The sequence below is a fragment of the Mesitornis unicolor genome, unplaced genomic scaffold (assembly GCF_000695765.1).
Source record: "Mesitornis unicolor isolate BGI_N332 unplaced genomic scaffold, ASM69576v1 scaffold2461, whole genome shotgun sequence".
Lineage (NCBI taxonomy): Eukaryota > Metazoa > Chordata > Aves > Mesitornithiformes > Mesitornithidae > Mesitornis > Mesitornis unicolor.
Genome location: NW_010161636.1, coordinates 43066 through 65653, shown reverse-complemented (window position 1 = coordinate 65653; position 22588 = coordinate 43066). Strand labels below are relative to the sequence as shown.

At 39.0% G+C, this 22588-nt stretch overlaps 1 protein-coding gene across 1 annotated transcript in view; it reads left to right on the top strand.

The window, feature by feature from the left end:
• LOC104547609 (gamma-sarcoglycan-like) overlaps positions 1 to 22162 on the top strand; it is a gene marked incomplete at its 5' end in the record, with an annotated part of 26879 nt that extends 4717 nt beyond the window's left edge. The window contains 2 exons of the mRNA XM_010193387.1: positions 21083 to 21206; positions 21989 to 22162. Coding sequence (XP_010191689.1) covers positions 21083 to 21206; positions 21989 to 22162 — 298 coding nt within the window. The remainder of the gene's footprint in view (positions 1 to 21082; positions 21207 to 21988) is intronic.
• Positions 22163 to 22588: the final 426 nt, after the last annotated feature.

Here is a 22588-nt window from a genome sequence, read left to right as displayed (position 1 = left end):
GCGGTTTTGGGTGAGAAAATCATTATAAAGTATCTTGTATGTTTCAGAGCTCGTTTACTCTGGGATAACATTTCTTGGTGCATTATTCTATATAAATTTGAGTATCCCAAATTAGTTTACAGTATGTTGATTATGATAATAAATTCAATTTTTGTTCTGTTCATGAACATGTTATGTTTCATTTTATAAGCCGGTTCAAAGAAAGATTTGAAATGAAAGAGGATCTCTTTAACAGTTATAATTCTGTCCTTTCATACCTTGGCAGCTTGCTACTTTCTGTCGTAGTTTTTCTTCTTAGTGTTTCTTCTCCACTAGAGATAACTATTAAAGAGTAGTGGAAGATGATTAAAGCTTTCCTGAGCACTGTCTGTATCTTGGTGACTGATGTTTCAAATTAAGAATGGCAAATGAGACTATTAAGATACGTCTTTTACTTTTCTCCTTGATATTTAAGATTTACTTACAATAAGATACCTTATGCTTGCATTTGAAGACAGAAGGTAGAATTTGGATGTGACAGACTTGGACCAGTACGTAAGATTGTGCATTGTAATGAAAACTGTCTGGTTTTGTAGGGAGTGGACTCATTATGTTGTAAATTTGTCATTTCCTGTGATTTTCTCAATTTTGATAAAGTTGGGAATCGAATTTTGTAATTACACAGTCAAGAAGCTCTCTGCAAATTTTAAATGGATACATATTAATTATTTTCTGTGGTTGTTACTTTGCTTCAAGTGTATCAATTAATAATATTTTAATAAGCTTAAAGCTAGTAGTTCTATCCTACATCCATTATGCTATGTCACATTTTAAGTTCTTATCTGCACTTCATTTAAAAACAACTGCACTGTTTCAGACTATGTACAACTATTGTTATTATAAGTCTTTCACCTGTTTTTGAAATAGGATATCATTTGAAGGAAAACACAGAGATTAATTCAAAGGATTTGTAAAGTTCTCCTGCATGGATGAGTTTACCTCATGACTTACCTCTTTAGTTATTTCTAGCATGTCAGCAGTTAAAATTCCATTCAGTTCTGTTTTCAATTAACTTAAAATAGTGGGAAGTACAGATTCTTCCAGAATTTACAGAAGTTTTGCTAGTAATTATTATAATGTCAAGGAAGTATCTACAGGGCCACATCAACACTGAGATTTGCAACTGACATTAGTATTTGACATAAATCCAGAGCTGCTAAACACTTGTGCTAGAAACCAAGTTAGCTTAACCCTAAGAAAAATGTTGACTATCAAGGCATGAAGCTGTGCAATGTATACACCTCTCACTCATGTCCTGGCAGGCCCTTACCCAGAGCAGTTCAAAATGCCTTATTCTTTTTTTTTTTTCCCTATCTTTACCACCCATAATCAGTGTCAAGTCTGACAGCAGAGACAGCAGTGATTCTGCTGGAGGGCTTCTGGGGAGGATCAAGAAGCAGATTTGTACTGGTTTATAAATACTCTGTTTATTCCGTGCTGTTACATGCAGGAATCTACCTACTGAAAAACACTTAAATATGAAAATTTAAAATGCAATTTTAAGTATTGCTTTTCTATTTTAATTTTGAATATGCTTTCTTTGGAGATAAAGGTAGTGAGTACCAAGTTATAGGTAATAAAACCTATTTGCTCACCTCAAGCCTTATCTCCACACTTTCACCATCTATTAATCTTCTGTTATTTTTCCTCTGTTTTTCCTTCATTGGTTGTGCTGACTCAAGGAAAAAAAGACTCCACAACCTGTAAGGTTGTAAAGTAGGTATGTTTATTCCATGCTGGGTGTACGGGGGATCACTCCTCCGCAGACTTGCGCACCTAAAACAGCAATTTCCCTTGATTTTATACAGTAATGTATTGCTTATTCATTAAGCGCCTATACATATTCATAACCTTTCCCCGAAAAGGTGGTCCTTTTTCAAGAAGTCCTTTGCATGTTCTCCCCCTTCCTCTCCTCCTAGTCACGCCTGCGCAGTGCCTCCTGGTGGTCGTGGGCCAGGGTCTCGGAAGGAAGGAAGTAGTCTTCATCATGCTGAACTCCCATAACCTTCTTTTGGCACATGCTCCTGGAACTTCTCCAAGTCACAGAGTCAGTTTTATCTGGTTTTGAGGCCGCTTCAGTTTCTATTTCTCGATACTTCCCTTATTCAATACCCTATTGTTAGTTAGTTACATGCCTGCTAACCTCAGTTTCCCATTAATTTCTATAAGCTATTCAATTCCTTGGTTACATGATTGCTAGGTTTTACCTGGATCCTAGCCCTAAACTACAAGCCCCCCATTTCAGTGCTGTGCCATGTGAACATGATATGTAGTACCACAGTATGCAGCATTAAATATAGGGAATACTGCTTCAAGAAAACCCATCCACATCAAATGTAGTTGCAAGTTTCAAGGAGCTGACTGGAAAACTGTTAATACCCGTAACTTTTCAGCTTGTGTCATATGAACAAAGGCCACATTCATTCTTTGTCACTCAGATATAGAGCAGGATCACAAACAAAGCTGACACAAATGGCCTTCTGAATTACATATTCTGCTGGCTTTCCTGTCCAAATGCCGAATTTCAAGATAGACTGCTTTTCTGGAAACAAAGAGATAAGTGTGTTAGAACGTATCTTTTTATAGCTAAGTAATGGAGACAGAGCAATGCAATTACACTGTGGTCAGTAACTGTCTTTTCATTCTGTAATTTGAAAGAAACATATAGAGTCCTTTTCAGTCTTAGTAGATTGAATTCATGACTCACTCATAAAGAAGAAGAGATGTGCTTGCAGTTATTTCCAAATGACAGGAAGAATTATAGCCACAAAATCTACATTTCAAAATTGAAGCTTTCCTAGGTTTAAAATGCCATTGCCTACTTTTTAATTCCTTCCCTGGAATCTTGTATCTAGATAAGATACCTAGTTTCCATTTACACATTTTTTTAAAACTTTAAGACCTAGCGGAGATCTAAAAACAGGGTCTCGCAGGTAATAAGTGTCTGACAGACATCTCAATGACATGTTTATAATCAACAGGAAGATTTGGATATATCCAAGAAATTATTCCCCATGTGAACACTGCGGAGGAAGTACATGGTTAAAATTAGCCAATTGTAATTAGTGAGAACAGACATATGTCTGGACTTTCACTTCTCTCTGCGTTGCCCTACACACCTTCCAGGTGCTTCTTTGACCGCAAGCGCCTATCTAGCCTATCTATTGGGTCACATCTCTCCTTTCACTGAACCTGTTCGTCTGTATGGTCATGGGACCATAGGGAAGCAAGCAAGAGGAAGCACAAGTTATTCTTGTGTTTAGGGCATTCAGCCAAGAGTAGGAGACCAGAGGGTTTCAGTTATGATTTAAAAAACAATCCTGGAAGAAGAACCAGATTAATGTCTAGACCACTAGGTTATCTCCTCTTTATTTTCTTTGTTTCTTGCCAGGTTACTTGGTTGTGCAAAGGCTGACATTCAAGACAGGGATTTCCACAATCCAGCTTTTTAATCCCGTCAAACTATTTTGTAGTCTGGTAAACAGAGTTAATGGATACAGGTTTAGTTCGCCACAAGATCAGGAGGTAATTGGACTGATGCTTCATAATTCCTTGCTGAATAGCAAAATTAATAGGATTGTATAATATGTATAATGTTGTATTACATATAATACTTATAATATGTACTTTGTATGTTATTTAGGATATTATTAAAGGGTGGAAGGCATTACTTCATGGTTCTCCACAAAAGTGGCCACAGTGCTTGTACTTTGGTTTGTATTTGGCATGTTGATAACTTGCCTCAATCAGGTCACTGCAGTATATAAGAAAGACATTGAGGTGCTGGAGAGGGTCTAAAGAAGGGCAACAAAGCTGGTGGAGGGTCTTGAGAACTAGCCTTATGAGGAGTCGTTGAGGGACTTGTGGTTGTTTAGTCTGAAGAAAAGGAGGCTGAGGGGACACCTTACAATTACCTGAAAGGAGGTTGTAGAGAAGCGGGTGTGGGTCTCTTCTCACAAGTTACAACTAATAGGATGAGAGGAAATGACGTCAAGTTTCATCCGAGGAGGCTGAGGTTAGACATTAGGAAAAACTTCTACACTGAAAGGGTTATCAAAGACTGGAACAGGCTGCCCAGGAAAGTGGTGCAGTCACCATCCTTGGATCTGTTTAAAAGCTGTCTAGATATGGTGCTCAGGGACATGGTTTAGAAGTGGGCACAGTAGAGTTAGTTAATGGTTGGACTTGATGATCTTAAAGGTCTTTTCCAACCATAACTATTCTATGATTCTGTGATAGGTCTTCTAGGGCTTCTGTAGAATTTAGCTGCCACCTCTAACTAGATCACAGAAGTTTTAATGGAAAACAGGTACCCCACTTTCCAAAAGAAGGCATTTAAATAGAATTCTAGACACTCATGTTCAGACATTTGTCTTATGACCCAAAATGTAGGTGAGAAATCTATAACAACAACTAATGGAACTAGCTGCTCTAGACAGAGACATTTACAGCAATTATCTAAAAGTGTGTTTCTCCCCAGATTCTATGTAAGATACTGGAAGTAGCCTCTTTGATATTATCTAGAGTTTCATGCCAGCAAACATACCCTTTTGTATCCGCAGTTATCAAGTAACAATCTCTATGTGAAAACTAGTGTCTCAGTTTAGACATTTTTTCTAGTCTAATGCAAACATATGTTTCTGATACTTTATAGCACTTTAGAATACTATTTAGCATTCTATTCCTTCTATATTTTATAACCTTGAATAACATGTAAGTCCTGCATAGTATTGTCGTTTCGATACTGTTCACTTCTTGTGATCGACAAGGTTTTGTGAAACAATGGATGAGCAAAACTGCTTAAATCTCAAAACAGTGTTTCTGAACTGAGTATTTGCATTTCCCAAACTTACAGAAATGTGCTTACAAAAGTGACATATTTTCATTTATTAACTATGTACTATGCATAGTGAATATAGTGTTCATAAATGAGTATTAGCTTTGTTCTTACATTTGCCATATATGAATGTCTGACAGCCAACAACTGTTTCCTGTGGGAAATCATTTTTAGTACAGTCAGTTTGTGGTATTGTGCCAGTTCTTCCATTGAGGGTTTACATCCAAGTTCAAAATTCACCCACATCATTCCACCCTTCTTGGATCTGAAAAGCACTATAGGAGGAATGTTGTCAGTGTTCCAGAGAGTCAACTTTCATCACAGTAAGATTATAAACAAATAAAATATGTTATCCAAATATGGTTATATTTAAAGGCTTATAGGTATATTCTTAAAGGATTTCAATATTTCCCAGGGAAACAGATGTATTTTAAACAAATGTATAATATTGTCATTCACTAAAACTTTAAATATATAATTTAAGAAGCATTGCCTCATATTTTAATGAAATACCTATGTCCAATGCTTAAAAGCATAAAAATAAATATTTGCTACCTTGTGACTTACATGTTAGCAAATACCGATAATTTGAGGGAATAATTGTATGTCTTCTAGGCCTTTGGTTGAGGTAAATTACTGTACTGATGGATTGCTGGTAGAACACTCTGTCTTTAAATTCAGAATAAATATATCCCCTTTAAGTTTTACTTCTGTTCTGTGGCATCCAATAACTCAATTTTTCTTATGGCTTCTATGTCTCTGATTCCTTATAAAAGCTTACTTTTATCCTTTCCATTTCCCATTAATAGTATGACTTCTTTTTTCACTCTAAGTATTTGCTAGGGTTAAACTGTGTAATAAGACAGAAAGACTGGAAACTGAAGTTCTGGGGTTTTATGGTTGTATGAGTAGAAATTATGAAGGAAATGTAGAAAGAGTTGTACAGAAGCTAACCAGGGTAAAAAACATTTGCTAAATCATTGCATAATCATATTTGTAATACTAATGCTTACATGCTAATTGCCTAAAAATACCATCTGACAAATTGAAGTACAGTGATTTTTATTTGCATTCATTATGCAAATTAAAAGCCTAGTCAGTCAGAAAAGAATTAATTACCTAACAGAAAAGTAAGTCTATGGTTATGATTCAGTATTTGTAAAGCATCTCCGCTCCCTGACTAGTCAGATATTTCTACTGCAATGTAATTTTTTGAGTCCTGGCATTAATTTGCTAGATATAAATTGACATTCATATACTTGGAGACGTTATAGCAGCCTTCCAGTACCTGCAGGGGTCCTACAAGAAAGCTAGGGAGGGACTTCTTACAGGAGCAGGTAGCAATAGAATGAGGTGTAATGAATTCAGACTGAAAGAGGATAGATTTAGATTAGACATTTGGAAGAAGTTCTTTCCTGTAAGGGTGGTGAGGCACTGGCACAGGTTGCCCAGGGAGGTTCTGGATGCCCCCTCCCTGGAACTGTTCAAGGCCAGGTTGGACAGGCCTTTGAGCAACCTGGTCTGGTGGGAGGTGCCCATGGCAGGGGGGTTGGACAGTCCTTTACGTATTTTCCATGTCTGTTTTTGTCAGTAGTGCAAAAAACAAAGGTGTAGTCATTTCTACACCTACACTGTTGAACTGGGTACCTGACAATGTCAGACTGGTCGATGAGATTGCCAAGTGAACTTGTCATCAGTGATTACAGCATATGCCACCAGAGCGCAAGCTACCGTGAAAACTTCATTAATGGTTGTCGCAGTTATAGGCACATTGCAGATGACCATCTGGAGCTCTATTTGTAAGTCTGTGATTGTGCTGTTACTCGACTGAGACATTACGTTCAGCTGAGTAGAGCTTCCCTTACTTTATCTTTCACCTGCATACATGTCTCCACATATATCAAGGGTGCTGGCAAGGGGAAAGCATGAAACAGGAGTCGCCCACCATAAGGATGTGCATGTGGCAAACACTGGAAGAAGAAAGGGAAGCATTTCCTGATAGCAGTAATTCTTCCAAGGTATACTGTGCATATGCACCATCACTACTCAAACTCTTACCCCTCTCCCCTGGATGCTGTGTGCAGTTGTGATACTGCAGTTGTGAGGAATCTGATGAGCGTGTGGCACATTCAGCCACCGTACCGATGAATCACAAGAGGGGAAGGTTATGACCAGCTTGTCAGCAAAGCCCTCTTCATTTGAGTGTTTCTTTTCATGCAGAACATGTGGACACTATGAACAGCATGTACTAAAGAATTTCAGTTACTTTAAATCTTTCTGTGCTTCTGTGTAAGAAAAATTTGCTAGAGATATATAAAAGAAAGGCATGGCAAATTTCAACCTGGAAGATAATTTCGTGAAATTCTCATAATGGAAATCCTAACCAGATTTTTTTACAACAGTGATGCAAATAGTGTCATTATATGAGAGTAAAATTTTATAATACAGTAAGTTATTTTATCATACCATTGAAGTAATTTGAAAAAGAGCCACGCTGGAAGCATCTGCGATGTGCCAGATTCAATCAAATTCAGTGGGGCCTTGGCCATTTTTAATTACCTGGAGAGTCAGCACATCATAAAATTGAGGTCATCACAGAGACCTCTTTTGAATTAGCTCTGCTTACCACTCTTTATCACAACTGTCAGTCTTCAGAGAAGCTTCTATTTTAATCATATCTCAGTTCTGATCTTTAGTCTTCACTCCTTCAACAACTCTACATTGAGTGACAGTGGACAAACAGGCAAAACCACCTCAATATTTAAGATGGATGGAGAACTAGTAAACAAATTACAACACTGTTATAATCACATTGCTATGTTTTTGAAGAGGTTATAAATGTTTATTTAAATTGCTTTTATAGTCTTTTCAAAGCACCATTAAAACTGGGCACTGTTTTATTCTATTTTTAAGAGAACATGTAAGTGCATTTCTCCTAGAACTTTGAACATTTATTTTATATTGCTTACATAAAGTAAGTTCTGTTAACCAAAACCTGGGGAACTGGAGGCATGTTATTCAAATCTGGCTTTGTAATTGTGCTTGTGCACAGAGATCACCCCTAAGCCATAAGCAGTATTAGTACCTGCTGCACTTATGCTGAACAATTCCCTTGAATCCAGAACTTCTTAACTGAGCTTTACTGGAATCGTCTGTTGCCACTCATTTCAGATTTAGAACACAAATATGGAACAGATTTGCAACACAGACTATTTCAAGAAATAAAACTATGATGATTTTTTTCTAATTTAAATGAGAAGAAAATATTCTGAAGAATGTATCAGTTGACATCTTCAAGAGCAGCAAATACCCCCAACATTTAAGAATGTCACCCAAAAGGAATGGAGTGCCTCAGGAATTTGCCCTTTATCCTTAATCACTTTTAGCAGAAGACAAGCTAAAAAAAAAACACTATAAACTTATTTATTTAAAAATCAACCATACTTCCTATGCATATGGAGTAGGGTTAAAAAACAAAAGCAAAATAAAAAACCCTTATACGTGTCTGCCTAACACTCTGGCTGAGCCTAAATTATTTCTTCATTGTTTGTGCATGTGATTCAGCTGATAATTCAGCACACAATTCTGGTTACCATTCAGCTCTTACGTATTCAGGCTGCATTCACACATCAGAGTCCAAACCTATACCTGGAGCATGGCCCCAGGGGCTTACAACTAACTGCTTAGGCAGATAGTTCAGGTGGAATGGATTCAACTCATTTAGACATCTAGAGTGTAGCTATCTACATCACATCTCATCACCTCTTGCTGGAAGGCAGCAGGTACTGTTAGAGCATGTTACATTTTATTCTAACAGAGACATCTAAAATACATCAGATTAATTATGCCCTAGAAGTGCCTGTTTCTCTCTCTTCATTTTGAAGGTTGCACGGGGATCACCTATGCTCACTATAGGCAACTACGTCTTTTTAGAGAAATCATGCACTTATCAACTATGCCCTGTTTGCTTAAGCTCTGAAGAAATTAAAATTCATCATAAGAAACAAGGCCAGGCACTGTGCTGGAAAATGTTCAAATCCCAGAGTAAACCTTTTGCACTTCTAACCCTATATTCCATAAATTCATCTAAATTGTTAATCTTAGTTCATATAACATTGTAACTAGGATTAGCAAGAGCTGCCAATTACTGGTTCTTGTTTGATATCAGGCACAAGGTAATGAGTCCTTCCAAGCTAATAATTAGCTTGGAGGCTATGGCCATGCTAGAACTTTGTCTTTTCAGAGAAGTCGTGACACCATTATATTTACTTAAAAGAAGCGTCTTTTCTTTCTTAGTTGGTAAAAATACATAGTTGTCAAGAATTTCAAAATACAGTCTTAATGTTTTCATTGCTATCAGTTTTCTGAATCTCTTCTTCAAAACCTTCTGCGTATCTTCTGCATCAAATTCAGGCTTTTTATACTAATCTTAATATTTTCCATTGACTCCAGCAATTCCTGTTCTGAGGGTTTTTCTGATTTTCTGTACTGCTTTGCACCACTCATCTCCAATGTATTCCTGTAATTTTCTTCTTTCTTAAAGCTTACAAATCTGTGAATTTGTATCGGGAAAGCACAATCGCTCTTTTCTTCTAATCTTGGATCATCAGATTGCCCACAGCCTGAAGCACAAGAGAGGATGAAAACCTTATATTGGTTGTGCTTTACTTTCATGGAGTTCCTAACAAAGTAGTCATTAGAGGAATACAATCCAGTTTGGTTTCTTGCTTCCTTCAGCTCTAATGCTGCAATACTTAAAATTTAGGCACCCTGATTCAGCAGTAGAGCATGCAACGGACTCGACTCCATATCCAAGCTGTTTGAGTTTTAAGGTTGTGGTAAGTCCATGGATAAAACCAGTTGAATATAGGATTAAACATGGATAAATGGCTAAATTTATCTTTGGACAACTTATCCATAGGCTCTGATTAATTATGTTTTTATTTCTATCCAATGATTGTCTAATGTAAAACACAAAGAGGCTAAGAACCCATTACTGCAGTGGCTCAAGGTTCTGTAAGATTGGTTTTGCTTTAGAAAATGCATTCCCTATAGGTGAGCTATGCTTAGTTGAACCTAGTGAGTATTTGTGATCTGACTTCTTGATTTCTCCATTCCACCACCAAGTGGCTTTTCATTAAATATTGACTCCATTGGTATCAATGGGATTTTATCATTTCACTGTCGCTCCCGTTCAATCCAGCCAAGCACAATGCGCCCAGCTGTGTCATGTATGATGGCAGCTCCTGCCGAGAGCTGGCAAAAAGAGAAGTATGAAAGTGGTTCAATAGTCTTTTTTTTCCCTCCAGAGTTAAGAACTCAACCCTGAAGTGGTTGAGTAATGAAGTGCTCCTAGCCTGTACCAGCACAGACATCTGGGAAGGGAATCTAGTAAACTTTGTGCCCTCCAGAAAATCTAGCTCTAAAGGTAACAGCAGCTTTTTAAAAGGTATTTCCTTGATCAAACAGAATCGATAACAGATTTGGGAGTTTATTTTTTAAGCTCAGTAATAATACATTATTAACACTATACACCTTGTTGATATCAGACAAAAACAGTTGATTTAATCTTATTTTCCATAAGGAATTATTTTTTTTATAAAGAAGGAATCCTGCAGCAATATTGTACATGTCATACAAAAGGCCTGTACTGCTATTTGCAGCCCTCTCATAACAACTGCTAATGCTTCACAAATTAGGACTGTCAGTATATGTATGTCAGTAAATGTCAAGAACATTATAGTCCCAAGAAAGAAGGCTACCAGAAAAAGCAGAGCCTACTGCCTCCTTGTGTAATTATTTCAGAGTAGCTCTGCTTTTGTTGAAGTATTTGAGATGTTTCAGTGCATTACAATGTGTATTTGTGTCTGTTTTTTAGAGATTAGAGATGTTACAAACTGCCAGAAAAGGCCAGCACATTTTGAGGCTTTTCCAAGTGATTTGAGACAAAATCATAGACATTCCAAAATGACATTTTCATTAATGTGTTTAAGTGACAAGCAGAACAGAGTCAAGAAAAAAGTGACTTTTCAAATCAGATTACAACAAATTATTCCATTATTTTATAGTCTCTAAATTGCAACACAGTGCCACTGAAGATGTTTTAAAAGCTTTGGATTTACTAGAAAAATTAAGTGCTTTGTGTACAGCTTCTTCATTCCAGCCAAATAGTTTTTCTTTAGTGCAGTTCCTATGTATATATCCTTGCCTCTAAACAGACACTCTCATAGTATGTTTCTCTGAATTCAATTGTACCCCTTTTGTTTTCTTCTGATACTATCAAACAACTTTTCTGTATTTTCACAAGGTGCTGGTGATCTTTTTCATTACTGGCACAAAAGTTTTCTTTTGGAGAGGTATTAGCCTTTTGTCTTCATTTAGGCAGAGGTTCTATCACCCTCCCCACCCAAGGAGGGGAATCAGGATAAGGAAAGGAGGGAAATCCATGGGTTGAAATGAAAACAGATTTAATAAAATTGTAACAAAAAACTAATATTAATACCATTATTAATGTAAAATACACAAAGATATACTCAGCCCGAATAGGGGTCACAGGCTGTGCACTCCCAGCAGTGACTGCTAGATGAATAACACTGTGACTACCACAGCTCCAGTGAGAGCACAACGGTCACAGAAAATGGAGAAGCTGGCCTTAGGAGCTGGATGTCAGGTCAGATCCTCCAGGGATGGAAACCATAGAGGAAAGAAAGCCATCCCCAGCAAAATCCTCAATTTATAGTGAGCATGATGTTTATAGTATGAAATGCTTCTATTGCCCAGCTTAGGTCATGTGCCCTGGCTTTTGCCCTTCGTAGTTAGCACCTGACTAACTCAAAACTGCTAAAAACCATGATCAGTATGACAACCTGTCTACCAGTGCTGGCCACACACTAAAAAATGTTTTATCAACTTTGTTCCCACAAAATCAAGTACTGCAGTCTTCTCAAAAATGCATCTTTCCTGAATAGAAAATGGATTCTATGATTCTGTCCCAGCGAAACCAGGACATCTTGGCATATTTAAGTTGATAGTTCTAATATTAAGCAGTATCTTGTGCTACCGTAAGATTTTCTGTGAATTTGTCTTCAATGAAATAGCCAGATGCACTTGGAAGAAACTGTAAAAAATGTTGGGTTTTTTTCATTTAAAAAAATTATTTAATTTTGATTCATTAAAAACACACTGGCTTGCATATTACATTTTATTGTGGCATAAATAATAGACTAACTTGGGATTCAGTGTAAGGGAGCTGTAGCTATTGTCTTACTGAAATAGAATACGTGTTCTAATGCAGGCAACTCCCAGGAGCAATAAGCTTTGGAAACTGGTTTCTTTGAACTAAGCTACAAAAATTGGGATGATGTAATATAGCCATTGACCAACTAATGGACTTGACAGGGGAAAATGGATGCTGTTTTTCAGTCAATTTTTTTCATTATAGTTCATTTAGTTTAACTCTGTGAAGCTCAGAGTATCAGTGAATGGAAGAAATATGGAAGACAGCATCATCCAGGTAGGAAGCAATTATTCCACCCTTAAATGAAAAAAACTAAATTAAATTAAATTAAATTTCCATGTGTGATGGAAAATGGGACATTTTAGAAAGAAATACCAGTCAGCATTTGAAAGTTTTACAGTATGTCAAATAAGAATTCTGTGCTAAGTCTTGACTAAGTAACTACTGTTTTCATTACTGTGCAGAAACTGATCAGGGAAGAAGAATTAATGAGTCATTAGTATTTGTAATTTTTTACATCCAGTAAAAGCTATCAGAGTTTATTGTTGAATACTAATACTTCCCTGTCCTTAATATATAGACGGCTGTTGGAACTCCTCTTCCCTGTTTGCAAGATGTAATTTTAGGAGCCGTTCCAAAGAAAATAATTTTACAGAACACTACAGAAATCAGGCCTATACCAAGACTGAGATCTCAGTCTTGTTGTTTTGCCCTTCTTTGCCTTTGGACCTGCTGGCAAACAACCAAAAGCCACAAGGCAGAACACCAAGATCTGTAGCTCTGGGTAATTATATTCTTCTTCCTACATCCTCATCACCCTTCCCACTTGCCTGACCTCAGAACAGCAAGCTGCTGGGAGATAAGTGAATATGGGTGGAAATTGGCATCCAGCATCAGTGTGTGCCTGCTGCTCACTGTCCACCTCTACAACTCCAGCTTAGTTTAGCTCAGCTCATGTCAACAGGAATCCAACTTCCTCATAAAGAGAGAAGATGGTTTGAAATTCCCTATATTGGACCATAAATTAATGCTGAAAATATCTTTTTCCTGTGTAACTAGTGCATGCTCTGGCTATGGTTGACTCTCTTACAATATCTAGCTGCACTGCCAATGTATTAGACTGCTTTCAGACTAATCAAAAAGCCAATATACCCCTATTGCCTGTTAAAGGTTAACATGCATTCAGAGAGCAGAGCTGGAAGCAGACACCTACAGAGAACCAAGGCCAATTAAGCCCACAGAATCCTCTAGGTTGCTTTTTTGACTTTCAAGACATTAGTTTCTTGACAGGTTAAAGATTCTCCTTTTCCCTCTTTTTACCTCATGGGGTTTTTTTTCCCTTCATTTCTTGCCTTTTCTATTCTTCCTCTGCTCCATGGACTCCAATTGCTGCCTAATTTAATTTCTGTTCCCCTTTCACCTTTCCAAAGATCAGACTTGAACTCATGGGCAGGCATCCATGACAAGACCCGTTTCTGCACCCCAGATGCATATGTGGGATTCTTCCTTAGTTAACGGTGTGAAAAAGCTGTCGTGGTTATGTGCCAACAGCATCTGATGCCCTATCCCCATTTCTGTAGCCTATCCCCTGCGCAACCTCAGTGCTTTTGTGTCTTTATGGACTTTAATAAGATCTTTAGCCATTGCTACTCTTCTTGTTTCTCTCAAGAAAATAAAGTAGAATTTTAAAGGTATATATTCATTGTCTCAGAAGAAGATGAGCCTAGTCTTGGGATTGCACATGCACAGCTGGAGTTGCACAGTGCTTCCTTTCACAGGAATGCAGGCTTGCAGGATCAGATCTTCAGTGCCATAACTAGCAACCTTATTGAATTCACTGTAATGGCTTTATTTGGCCTTGGAACAGTTTAGTTAAAGCACTTCTTTTTTTTTGTAATGTTTTCTAACTCTGAGAACTCATGGAGAGATGGGTCAAAGAGCTCCATACTCAGAAAAGAAGAATGGTAGATATCCTTATCAGGTTTGCTTTTAGCATCTTCGTGAAAGTTCAAGGGAAACAAGAACACTATGCAAATTCACACCAGTGGAGCAAATGCCATTATTCCAGCTCCAACTCTTCTGAGTTACATTATGTACATCTCTTTTTTCTTTATATTCATCAGTCTTTTGTCTAATACTGTATCTCCTGTGCATGCTCCCATATTAATGCCCAGGAACTAGTGTAAAGCAGCATCTTCAGTCCTACAAAGACTAAATAGCAGAAAGAAAGGGGCATGGGATCTTTCACTACCTTCTGCCTCCTTATATGGCTTTCTTAAATCAAATCTCAGTATAGATATTTATTTGGCCCTTTTGCATGGATCCTTTTATTTTAATTATACCAAAGCACTAAGGGAAGAAGATTGAGCATATTGGAAAAGTTGAAGTGATGGATTAGTGTATTTTATGAACTCTCATAAAAATCAATACCAGAAAGCTTTGTGAAAAACTTCTAATGAAAAGGCATTATGAACTAGCCAGCATTTAGGTTCTGCCTGGACCCACCTCCTGTTCTTTCAGTGTTTAAAAGGGCTTCACAAAAAACCACCCACCATAAAGGTGAACACCAGACCAATATCTTATTAATGATCTAAACAAACATACTGCTGTGAAATAATCTGATATAAAGTAAAATAAATCAAATCCAGTATATTTGATATTTTATTCTCTTGTGTGTACAAGGGCCCTTTTTTAATAAAGCTGAGACAGGGCTAAAATACATAGGTAGTTCTTTCTCACTGATACGAAAACATTTTTAACTCAAGTACTTAATACACAATACACTGCTAAATTCTTTACCATACCTTTAACAGTTTAGTGCAGGGTGTACATTTCATAAAATCTTCTCTGTATGGTAAAATGTATCACGCTTTCTTAACTAAAAAGCAAGCAGGGAAAAAAAGGAGTTAGCTGTATGTATGGACACACCAGTTGTTGGGTGCACCACAGTTTTAAAGGCAGTGTCCATCTACCTGTCCAGTCCACTTACAGTGACCCTGGTCTTCCTCAGGTAGGTGCTGGGAAGAAGGCATACATGTGAGGAACTTTTATCTAAAGTCATACCGAGGAATTCTGTCCCCATTGAATTCAGAAGAGATGCTGATTCATAAGATGGAAAGGACAAAACGTGGCCAGAAGGAAGGAATCAATTATTCCCCAAATGCACAAGAGCAAGCTAGTTCCTCTGCCCTGCTTCAGGAGTCAAGCAACCACACATTGTGGTAGGAAACTTGGGCTCCATAAGACTGTAGTATTCTGTCTGCAGTACTAAAACCAGCTTTCTAATGCACTGTTGTACTTAAAAGATCAGCAAGGTACCCTTCTGTCTCCTGGCAGAACAGGATGAAAGAAGAGATCAGGATGCCTGCAGCATGCACAGGCACTATCAGCTGCTTCACCACAACTGCAGCAGGCTGTCAGTCCCCTCACATCCTTCCTAAACAGGCAATTGCAATTTCTGGTGTTCTGGTATCTCCACAACTTAACAACATGCTCACAGAAAAAGGTGGGAATCGCCAAGCCTTTAGGTTGTTGGGATGGTTTCAGATCCCGACTCTGGATGCTGTCCAGGTTCGCTCAGAAGACTTTCACACAGTCCTTCATGAATTATTCTGCGAACCTCAGCACCAAATTTCCTTGGCAGTGAGCCAAGACAGTATAGTTGACTTCTACAGATAGCTAGAACTATCTTACCAACAAGGAAGAAGACACAGATAAACTATTATGTTCCTTATAATTGGTTGCTTTAGTTATAACGGACTGCTGAACGAGCAATATCCAGCAGATGACAGAGCTATGGAATATTAGCAGGGACCACTTACTCCCCAGCCCTTCCCTGCCCTTCATTAGCTGATGCCATGCAGTTTCCCTGCACTTTGCCAACAAACCTCCAGTTGGCTGCAAGGATCAGGGTGAAAGAAAGCAAGGCAAAATACCTACTCTCCAAGTGGGACTGGATATGGTTGCCATTGCTTCATTTTCCATGGATATGTCTACATGAGTGTTTTCACTAAAATTAGGAACAGGCTTTCAAGGGAAATGTCCCAACTGCCTGAGCTCTCCACATCTTGGTTGTCATTGTGGAACTGTTTGGGGCACATGAACAGGATGACATTTGGATTAAATTAACCTGAAAGGTATGCTCTCCTGGAGAACGCCACATGTGCTCCAACATTTCTGGACGTCCAGTCTTCAGGGTCAGGCAACAGCTAGTCCAGAGTGCTCCTCAGAACAGGGGGTGTCAGGTCCTTGGCATCAAGTGTTGTGCCATCCTGATCAATTCCTCTTGCACTACACCACTTGCTAACAGACCTCTGGCAGCTACCACAGTACCTAGAAGCTACTTGTAAGTACAGAATTCATCTTTCCAAATGAGATACAGGCTGTGACAGATGTCTCATTTAGGACAGCACATTACATAGATTAATTCCTCTAGATGATAAAGATCTCCTCACTCCATTCTGTTAAATGCAATTTATATGCCTGTAATTTAAAAAAAAAAAAAAAGATAAAGTGACTGGTAACACTATATTACCTCATAACTCTACTTCCCAAATTCAAACAAACACTGTAAAATGACCAAAGACTCTAAGACAATCATCTTCTGTCCTCTGAGTCTCCAAGCACCCACCAGCATTTGCAAGCAAACTGAGTTCTTGTTTTGTCAGGACTTGTGAGGGATACACATCAATGATTTGCTCAGCCCGGTCTACTCTCTCCTTCCATTTATTGCCTAGGGAATAGATCTTGAAACTTTCTTATCAGCCATTATCTGCACACAGTCATGTATCTTCTTGACTGACCCAAATCATTACCAGTGCAGAGCAACTTCCTCTCATCGTATGCTTTTAGTAGATATGCTAGTCACTGATGAAAAGAAAGCCCATTTTGCTTTATAAATGTCTATTTAAAACACCACTAGTGCTGATAATTGCAGTGCTCTGTTCATAATTTTCCAAGCCACCCTGAGTTCTTTCAAGTATCTCTATCAGTCCACTCTTCTGCTAGGGCTGTTCTTCAGCCCCTTAATCATACACGAGAAGTCCAAACCTGCCCATTAGTGACAAACTGGAAGTGCCTTAGGGCCAGGACCGCTGAAGTATTTTAGAGAACTTTAAGGTCAATGTCTAAGGAGTTGAGGAAGTCACATGTCTTCAGGACCAAGAGGGACTGATAAGGGACGTTCAGAGTCAAGGTTCTACTCAGTCAAGTCATTTCTACACTAGGTGCCTGGTTCCCTTTTAGTACATCTGGACTTGAGACACTGAACCTGTGAATGCTGCATGAAGAAATGCATCATTAGTGTTACTGAATGTTGCCTCTCCTCAAATCTCACACATAATAGTTCCAGAAGGCTTTAAAATCACAGCTTAAGCTTCACTGCAGTTTCCACTGCCAGGAAGCTCCAGTGACTCACTTAATTAGGTAAATCCACCCTTAGTTAATCTAGAAACAGGACCTGTATAAACAGTAGAAATTTAGGATTGTGATTAATATAGCAAATGTAATTCTGCCATGTAATTTAAATTATAAGTAAGTGATATCATAAATCTGTAAATGCTTCTGAAATCTATAGGCTTCTTGCCGGCATTAATTTTGGTCGAAAGTTAGAAATATTCCTCTGGTGTTTGATTGCTTTTCAAACTCCAGGTCTGATATGCTCTTCAAAAATCTGTCCCAGTCTGCCTTTTTGTAATATTCAGTAGAGCTTAAAAATAAAAATTTATGCCTATGTATAAATTTCTTACATAGGTGAAAAAAAATAAATGAGCTATTTCAATATTTATAGCTTTTTGCTAAAACAAACTGTGATAACAGTTATATTCAACTACCTTGACACTGAGTTATGAAAATATATTAAATTTTAAATATTAAAAATACGAAAATTGATTAATTTTTCATTATATAATGCATACAAATGTGCATTGAAAAATATTCCCATGAAGTAGACCTCTCATGTAAATCACTCAGGGAAAATCTGATTTCCCATTTCATAAAAGTGTAAATCTAAGGATCTAAAGCAAAAAGTCCTAGAAAAGTCGTTAAATCAAAAACACTGCTTAATAAAGATTACTAATACTGCATTAGAAGTCTGATGCAGTACAGACACATACTCATGCCCTTGTACTCAGCATGATCATGACAGAAGTTTGTGCCATCTCAGTGTCACGGGATAAGGAATCAAACTATTTTATGCCTGTGGTCCTAATATGGAGCCATGGTGCAGTTACCCATTGTTAGGAATTTGGATTATCAATCTGGGGTTTAAACTAATTGAAGGTGACTAACCCAGGAGATGTCAGGGAGATGCAGATCATAGAAACAGAGTCACAGAATGTTTTGGATTAGAAGGGACCTATGAAGACCAAAGAAGATTGAATCTCCTGCTACCTCTGGCAAGCAGTGATAAGCCAATAGAGTTATTTTCAGATTTGGGGATAAAAAATGAAGTTTTAGTGACTGTGCTTCACTGTGCTTATGAGTTTAGGTTTTAATATATCAGCTGGATTTAGCTTCTTCAGAACTCTAAAATACAACTGAAGTTTCTCACAAGAACAAACTGACTTCTTTTAAATTCTAGTTTTAATGAAGTAACTGCAGTAAAAGGAAGAACTGAAGCAGTCTGAGTAAATGAAGCCCATGAGACAGCTACATCAGGACTGTGTGTGAAATCATTTCATTCCTTCATCATGTGATTGGCAGTCAGCATCTAGACTCACTGTCTGATGCATACCTACTAAAGGACCTGGTGAGGCACAGCCCTCCACTCATCCAGATTGACAGCTGTTGAGCATGCATGGAGCCAAGACAGCAGCTGCTGGGAGTGCATGCACATACATGTGCACACACACACTGTGCTGGGTTTGCTTGGCAAGGTTTTGGTAGTAGGGTGGCTAGAGGGGTACCTTCTGTGAGAAGCTGCCCCTATGTCCAATAGAGCCAATGCCAGACAGACCCACCACTGGCCAAGACCGAGCCAACCAGCAATGGTGGTAGCACCTCTGTGATAACATATTTAATAAGGGAGGAAAAAACTGTTACAAAAACAGCAAAGAGAATATGTGAGAGAAACAACCGTGCAGACACCAAGGTCAGGGAAGGAGGGGCAGGAGGTGGTCCAGGCACCAGAGAAGAGATTTCCCTCCAGCCCATGGTGAAGAGTATGGTGAGGGAAGCTGTCCCCCTGCAGCCCATGAAGGTCCATGGTGGAGCAGAGATCCACCTGCAGCCCATGGAGGATCCCACACTGGTGGAGGTGGATGTGCACAAAGGAGTCTGTGACCCCGTAGGAAGCCTGTGCTGAAGCAGACACCTGGCAGGAACTGTGGACCCGTGGAGGAGGAACCCACACTGGAGCAGGTTTGCTGGCAGAAGTTGTGACCCTGTGGGGTACCTGTGTTGGAGCAGTCTGTTCCTGAAGGACTATACCCTGTGGGAGGGACCCCACGCTGGAGCAGGGGAAGAATGTAAGGAGTCCTCCCCTGAGGAGGGAGGAGCAGCAGAGACAACTTGTGATGAACTGACCACAACCCCCATTCCCCGTTCCCCTGTGCCACTGGGGGAAAGGAGGTAGAGAATTTGTGAGTAAAGTTAAGCCCAGGAAGAAGGCTTAATAAGAAGGTGTTTTACGATTTATTTTTTATTTTCTCATTATCCTACTCTGATTGGTAGCAAATTAAACTAATTTTACCCAGGTCAAGTCTGTTTGCCCATGACAGTAATTGGTGAGTGATCTCTTCCTGTGCTTATCTCAACCCATGAGTATTTCATTTTATTTTCTGTCCCCTGTCCAGCTGAGGAGGGGAGTGACAGAGCAGCTTTGGTGAGCACCTGGCATCCAGCTAGGGTCAACCCACACACTCCCACACCCCCCACACACACGTTTCCAGAAGACACAGTGGGTGAGCACATGGAGACATGGTAATGGGGATGCATGTCTGAGTTTTGCATTGTGGATGTAGCCCACATTGTTTTTTTGTGGCCAGGGAATGCACAAAATAGACAAGGTAACATGGGTGTAAAGTAAACTGGGACAACCAGTTGTTTCATTTTCTCTAGCCTTAGTATTCACCTGTTTAGTGATGACTTAAGAGTGTAAAATTCAGGCTGGCATCAACAAGAAGGGAGAGCCACTATTCAGGAACAAAACCCAATAGATATGAAGTCTGATCCTGCAGTGTTCCCAGTCCCTCCAGATGAAGCCATCTGGATGAAGGTAATGGTCAAAAGCTGCAATATAATCACTAGCTTGTTGCTGAGCTTGGGCTTTTTCTTTCCTTCTCATGATTTTTAATTAGTACTTCTATCCCTGCTGCTTATTTTGGAAATGATACAAGAATTCTGAAGAAACACCACCATACCTCTTTGGAAGACAAAAAATCATTAGTCCTGCACAGCTGAACCAGTGAGGGGATTACTTAGCTCACACAGTACCTTTCTGCCACCTCGTGGCACTTGAGGGTTTGCAACTTTCTGTTTGCATGATTTTTATTTCAAATCAAGTTACTGATTTTTGTGGTTCAAATATCTTCTAGTTAAACACATGCACATTGAGTGAGATTTTGGTACAGCGAACAGCAGTGTCAAAACTCTTGGTGATTAAAAGACTTCCAGACTGCACTAACTGTATTAATCTCAGTATCTTATGTCAAAAAGGAAAATAAGATCAAGCAAAAGAGTGTAAAAATGGGTTTTAGTTTTAAAGAATAAATTAAAGTCATATTGAAATAATCTCAAGTTTTTGCTGAAATAATACCTTGTGTTTGTATTAAGAATTCCTCTGTATTTTTCATTTGGAATACTCTGATGTTCTTAAATAGCTACCTCATTTTTCAAGTCAGCTTGAAGAAAAAAGAAGCTGCATCTTTTATATGGCTTCAGGCAAGATCCTTCAAAGTTTACTTATGTTTCAAAAAATAAAGGAACATATGAGAATGTGCTACTGTCAGATTTCCTGCTCCTGCTTTCAGGCTGGAATCACCGACTCGATCTTTGAGCATGGATGCACCACGAGGCATTAATATCAAAGCACAAGCTGGGAATATTGAGGCTCTTTCCCAGATGGATATCAAACTACACAGCAGCGATGGTGTGGTGAGTACAAGACCTTCTGTTTCCAGAACTATGGTTGATCTTGCTGTCTGGTTATAACTAATAATGTCAAGTTTCTTTCAAGTTCTGCTAATTTAATTCTTCAAATTTTAGGAGAGAGGATATTAAAATTAATGGTGCCAATAATAAGACTTTTATTTATGGGTCAGTTTAAATAATAATACCAATTGACATAATGCTGTATTAGCTTAGAGAAATGCTTTCTAATAAAGCTCTGCTAGCGCTCAGCTCCCCACTAGCACAGTGATCCCCAGGGACTCAGTGGGGTCCTTGGCCCAGAGGTAAACACTCAGCCCCAGAGTGGCAAAATGAAGGAGTGAAGCTTTGCAAAAAACTGCCCCATCAGCAACAGCACATGACATGCAGCAGCCCATTTATCCCCTCTGTCAGGCTGTACAGTGCCCGTTCTTCCACAGAGGAGCTCCAGACTGACCTGCATGTCCATCCTTAACCAGCTGGCACGGCTGCAAGGCTGCATCACTCAGGCCCAGACAGCGCGGCAGCAGCAGCGCCCATGCCCCACTATTCAGCAAACAGACAGGCACCCCATCTCTTATCTAAGAGCTAAGGAAGAGGATGGGCACCAGCTTATCCCTCTCCCATGTCCCAGTGTCTGGCCAGAGCCCACGTCTCAGAGCAGCTTTGTAAATAAATCTGACAGAAGGCAGCTTAAACCACTGCTGAGGCAAAGTCAAGTTGGTTTATGGCACACTATTGCATTATTACCTCTAACGAGCCCATTTGTCCTGCTTTTTCCCATGCAGCTTTTGCTCGATGCTGAAACTGTGCGCCTGCCCAAATTGCCTGAGGGTACAAGGGGTGGATCCGGTATTTCTCAGGGGCTGTATGAAATCTGCGTGTGTCCGGACGGAAAGCTGTACTTGTCGGTGGCCGACGTGGGCTCCACTTGCCAAGAATACAGCCGTGTCTGCCAGTGAGGCAGCAGCAAAGGCCGCGCACCCCCTTGCTAGTTTGAGTTTTATATTATTACTAAAGAGCATTACCAAACACAGGATTTTCAGAATTTTAAAAAACAAAGTACTTCTATTTAGGAAACAAATCTGTATCAACAGTTCTGGACTACAGGGTGAAAGGGGAAGAAGAGCACAAATGACATTTCAGCTTCAGAAGAATCACTTGAAGCAAATTACATGTTCTGTCAATAACACTTTGAAAACAGCCTTACAGAGAGCATAAAAAAATAAAACGAGTTTGTTTCCTTGCTGAACTACTATTCAGTCAGATGATTATGTCATGGTAACATTTTTGAGCTCCATGGTTGTTTTTCTCTCACTACATGTAAACATTTACTGCATTAGTGGGTGAAATTAAATTGAGGGAACTACTTGAACTATTTGTTAAGA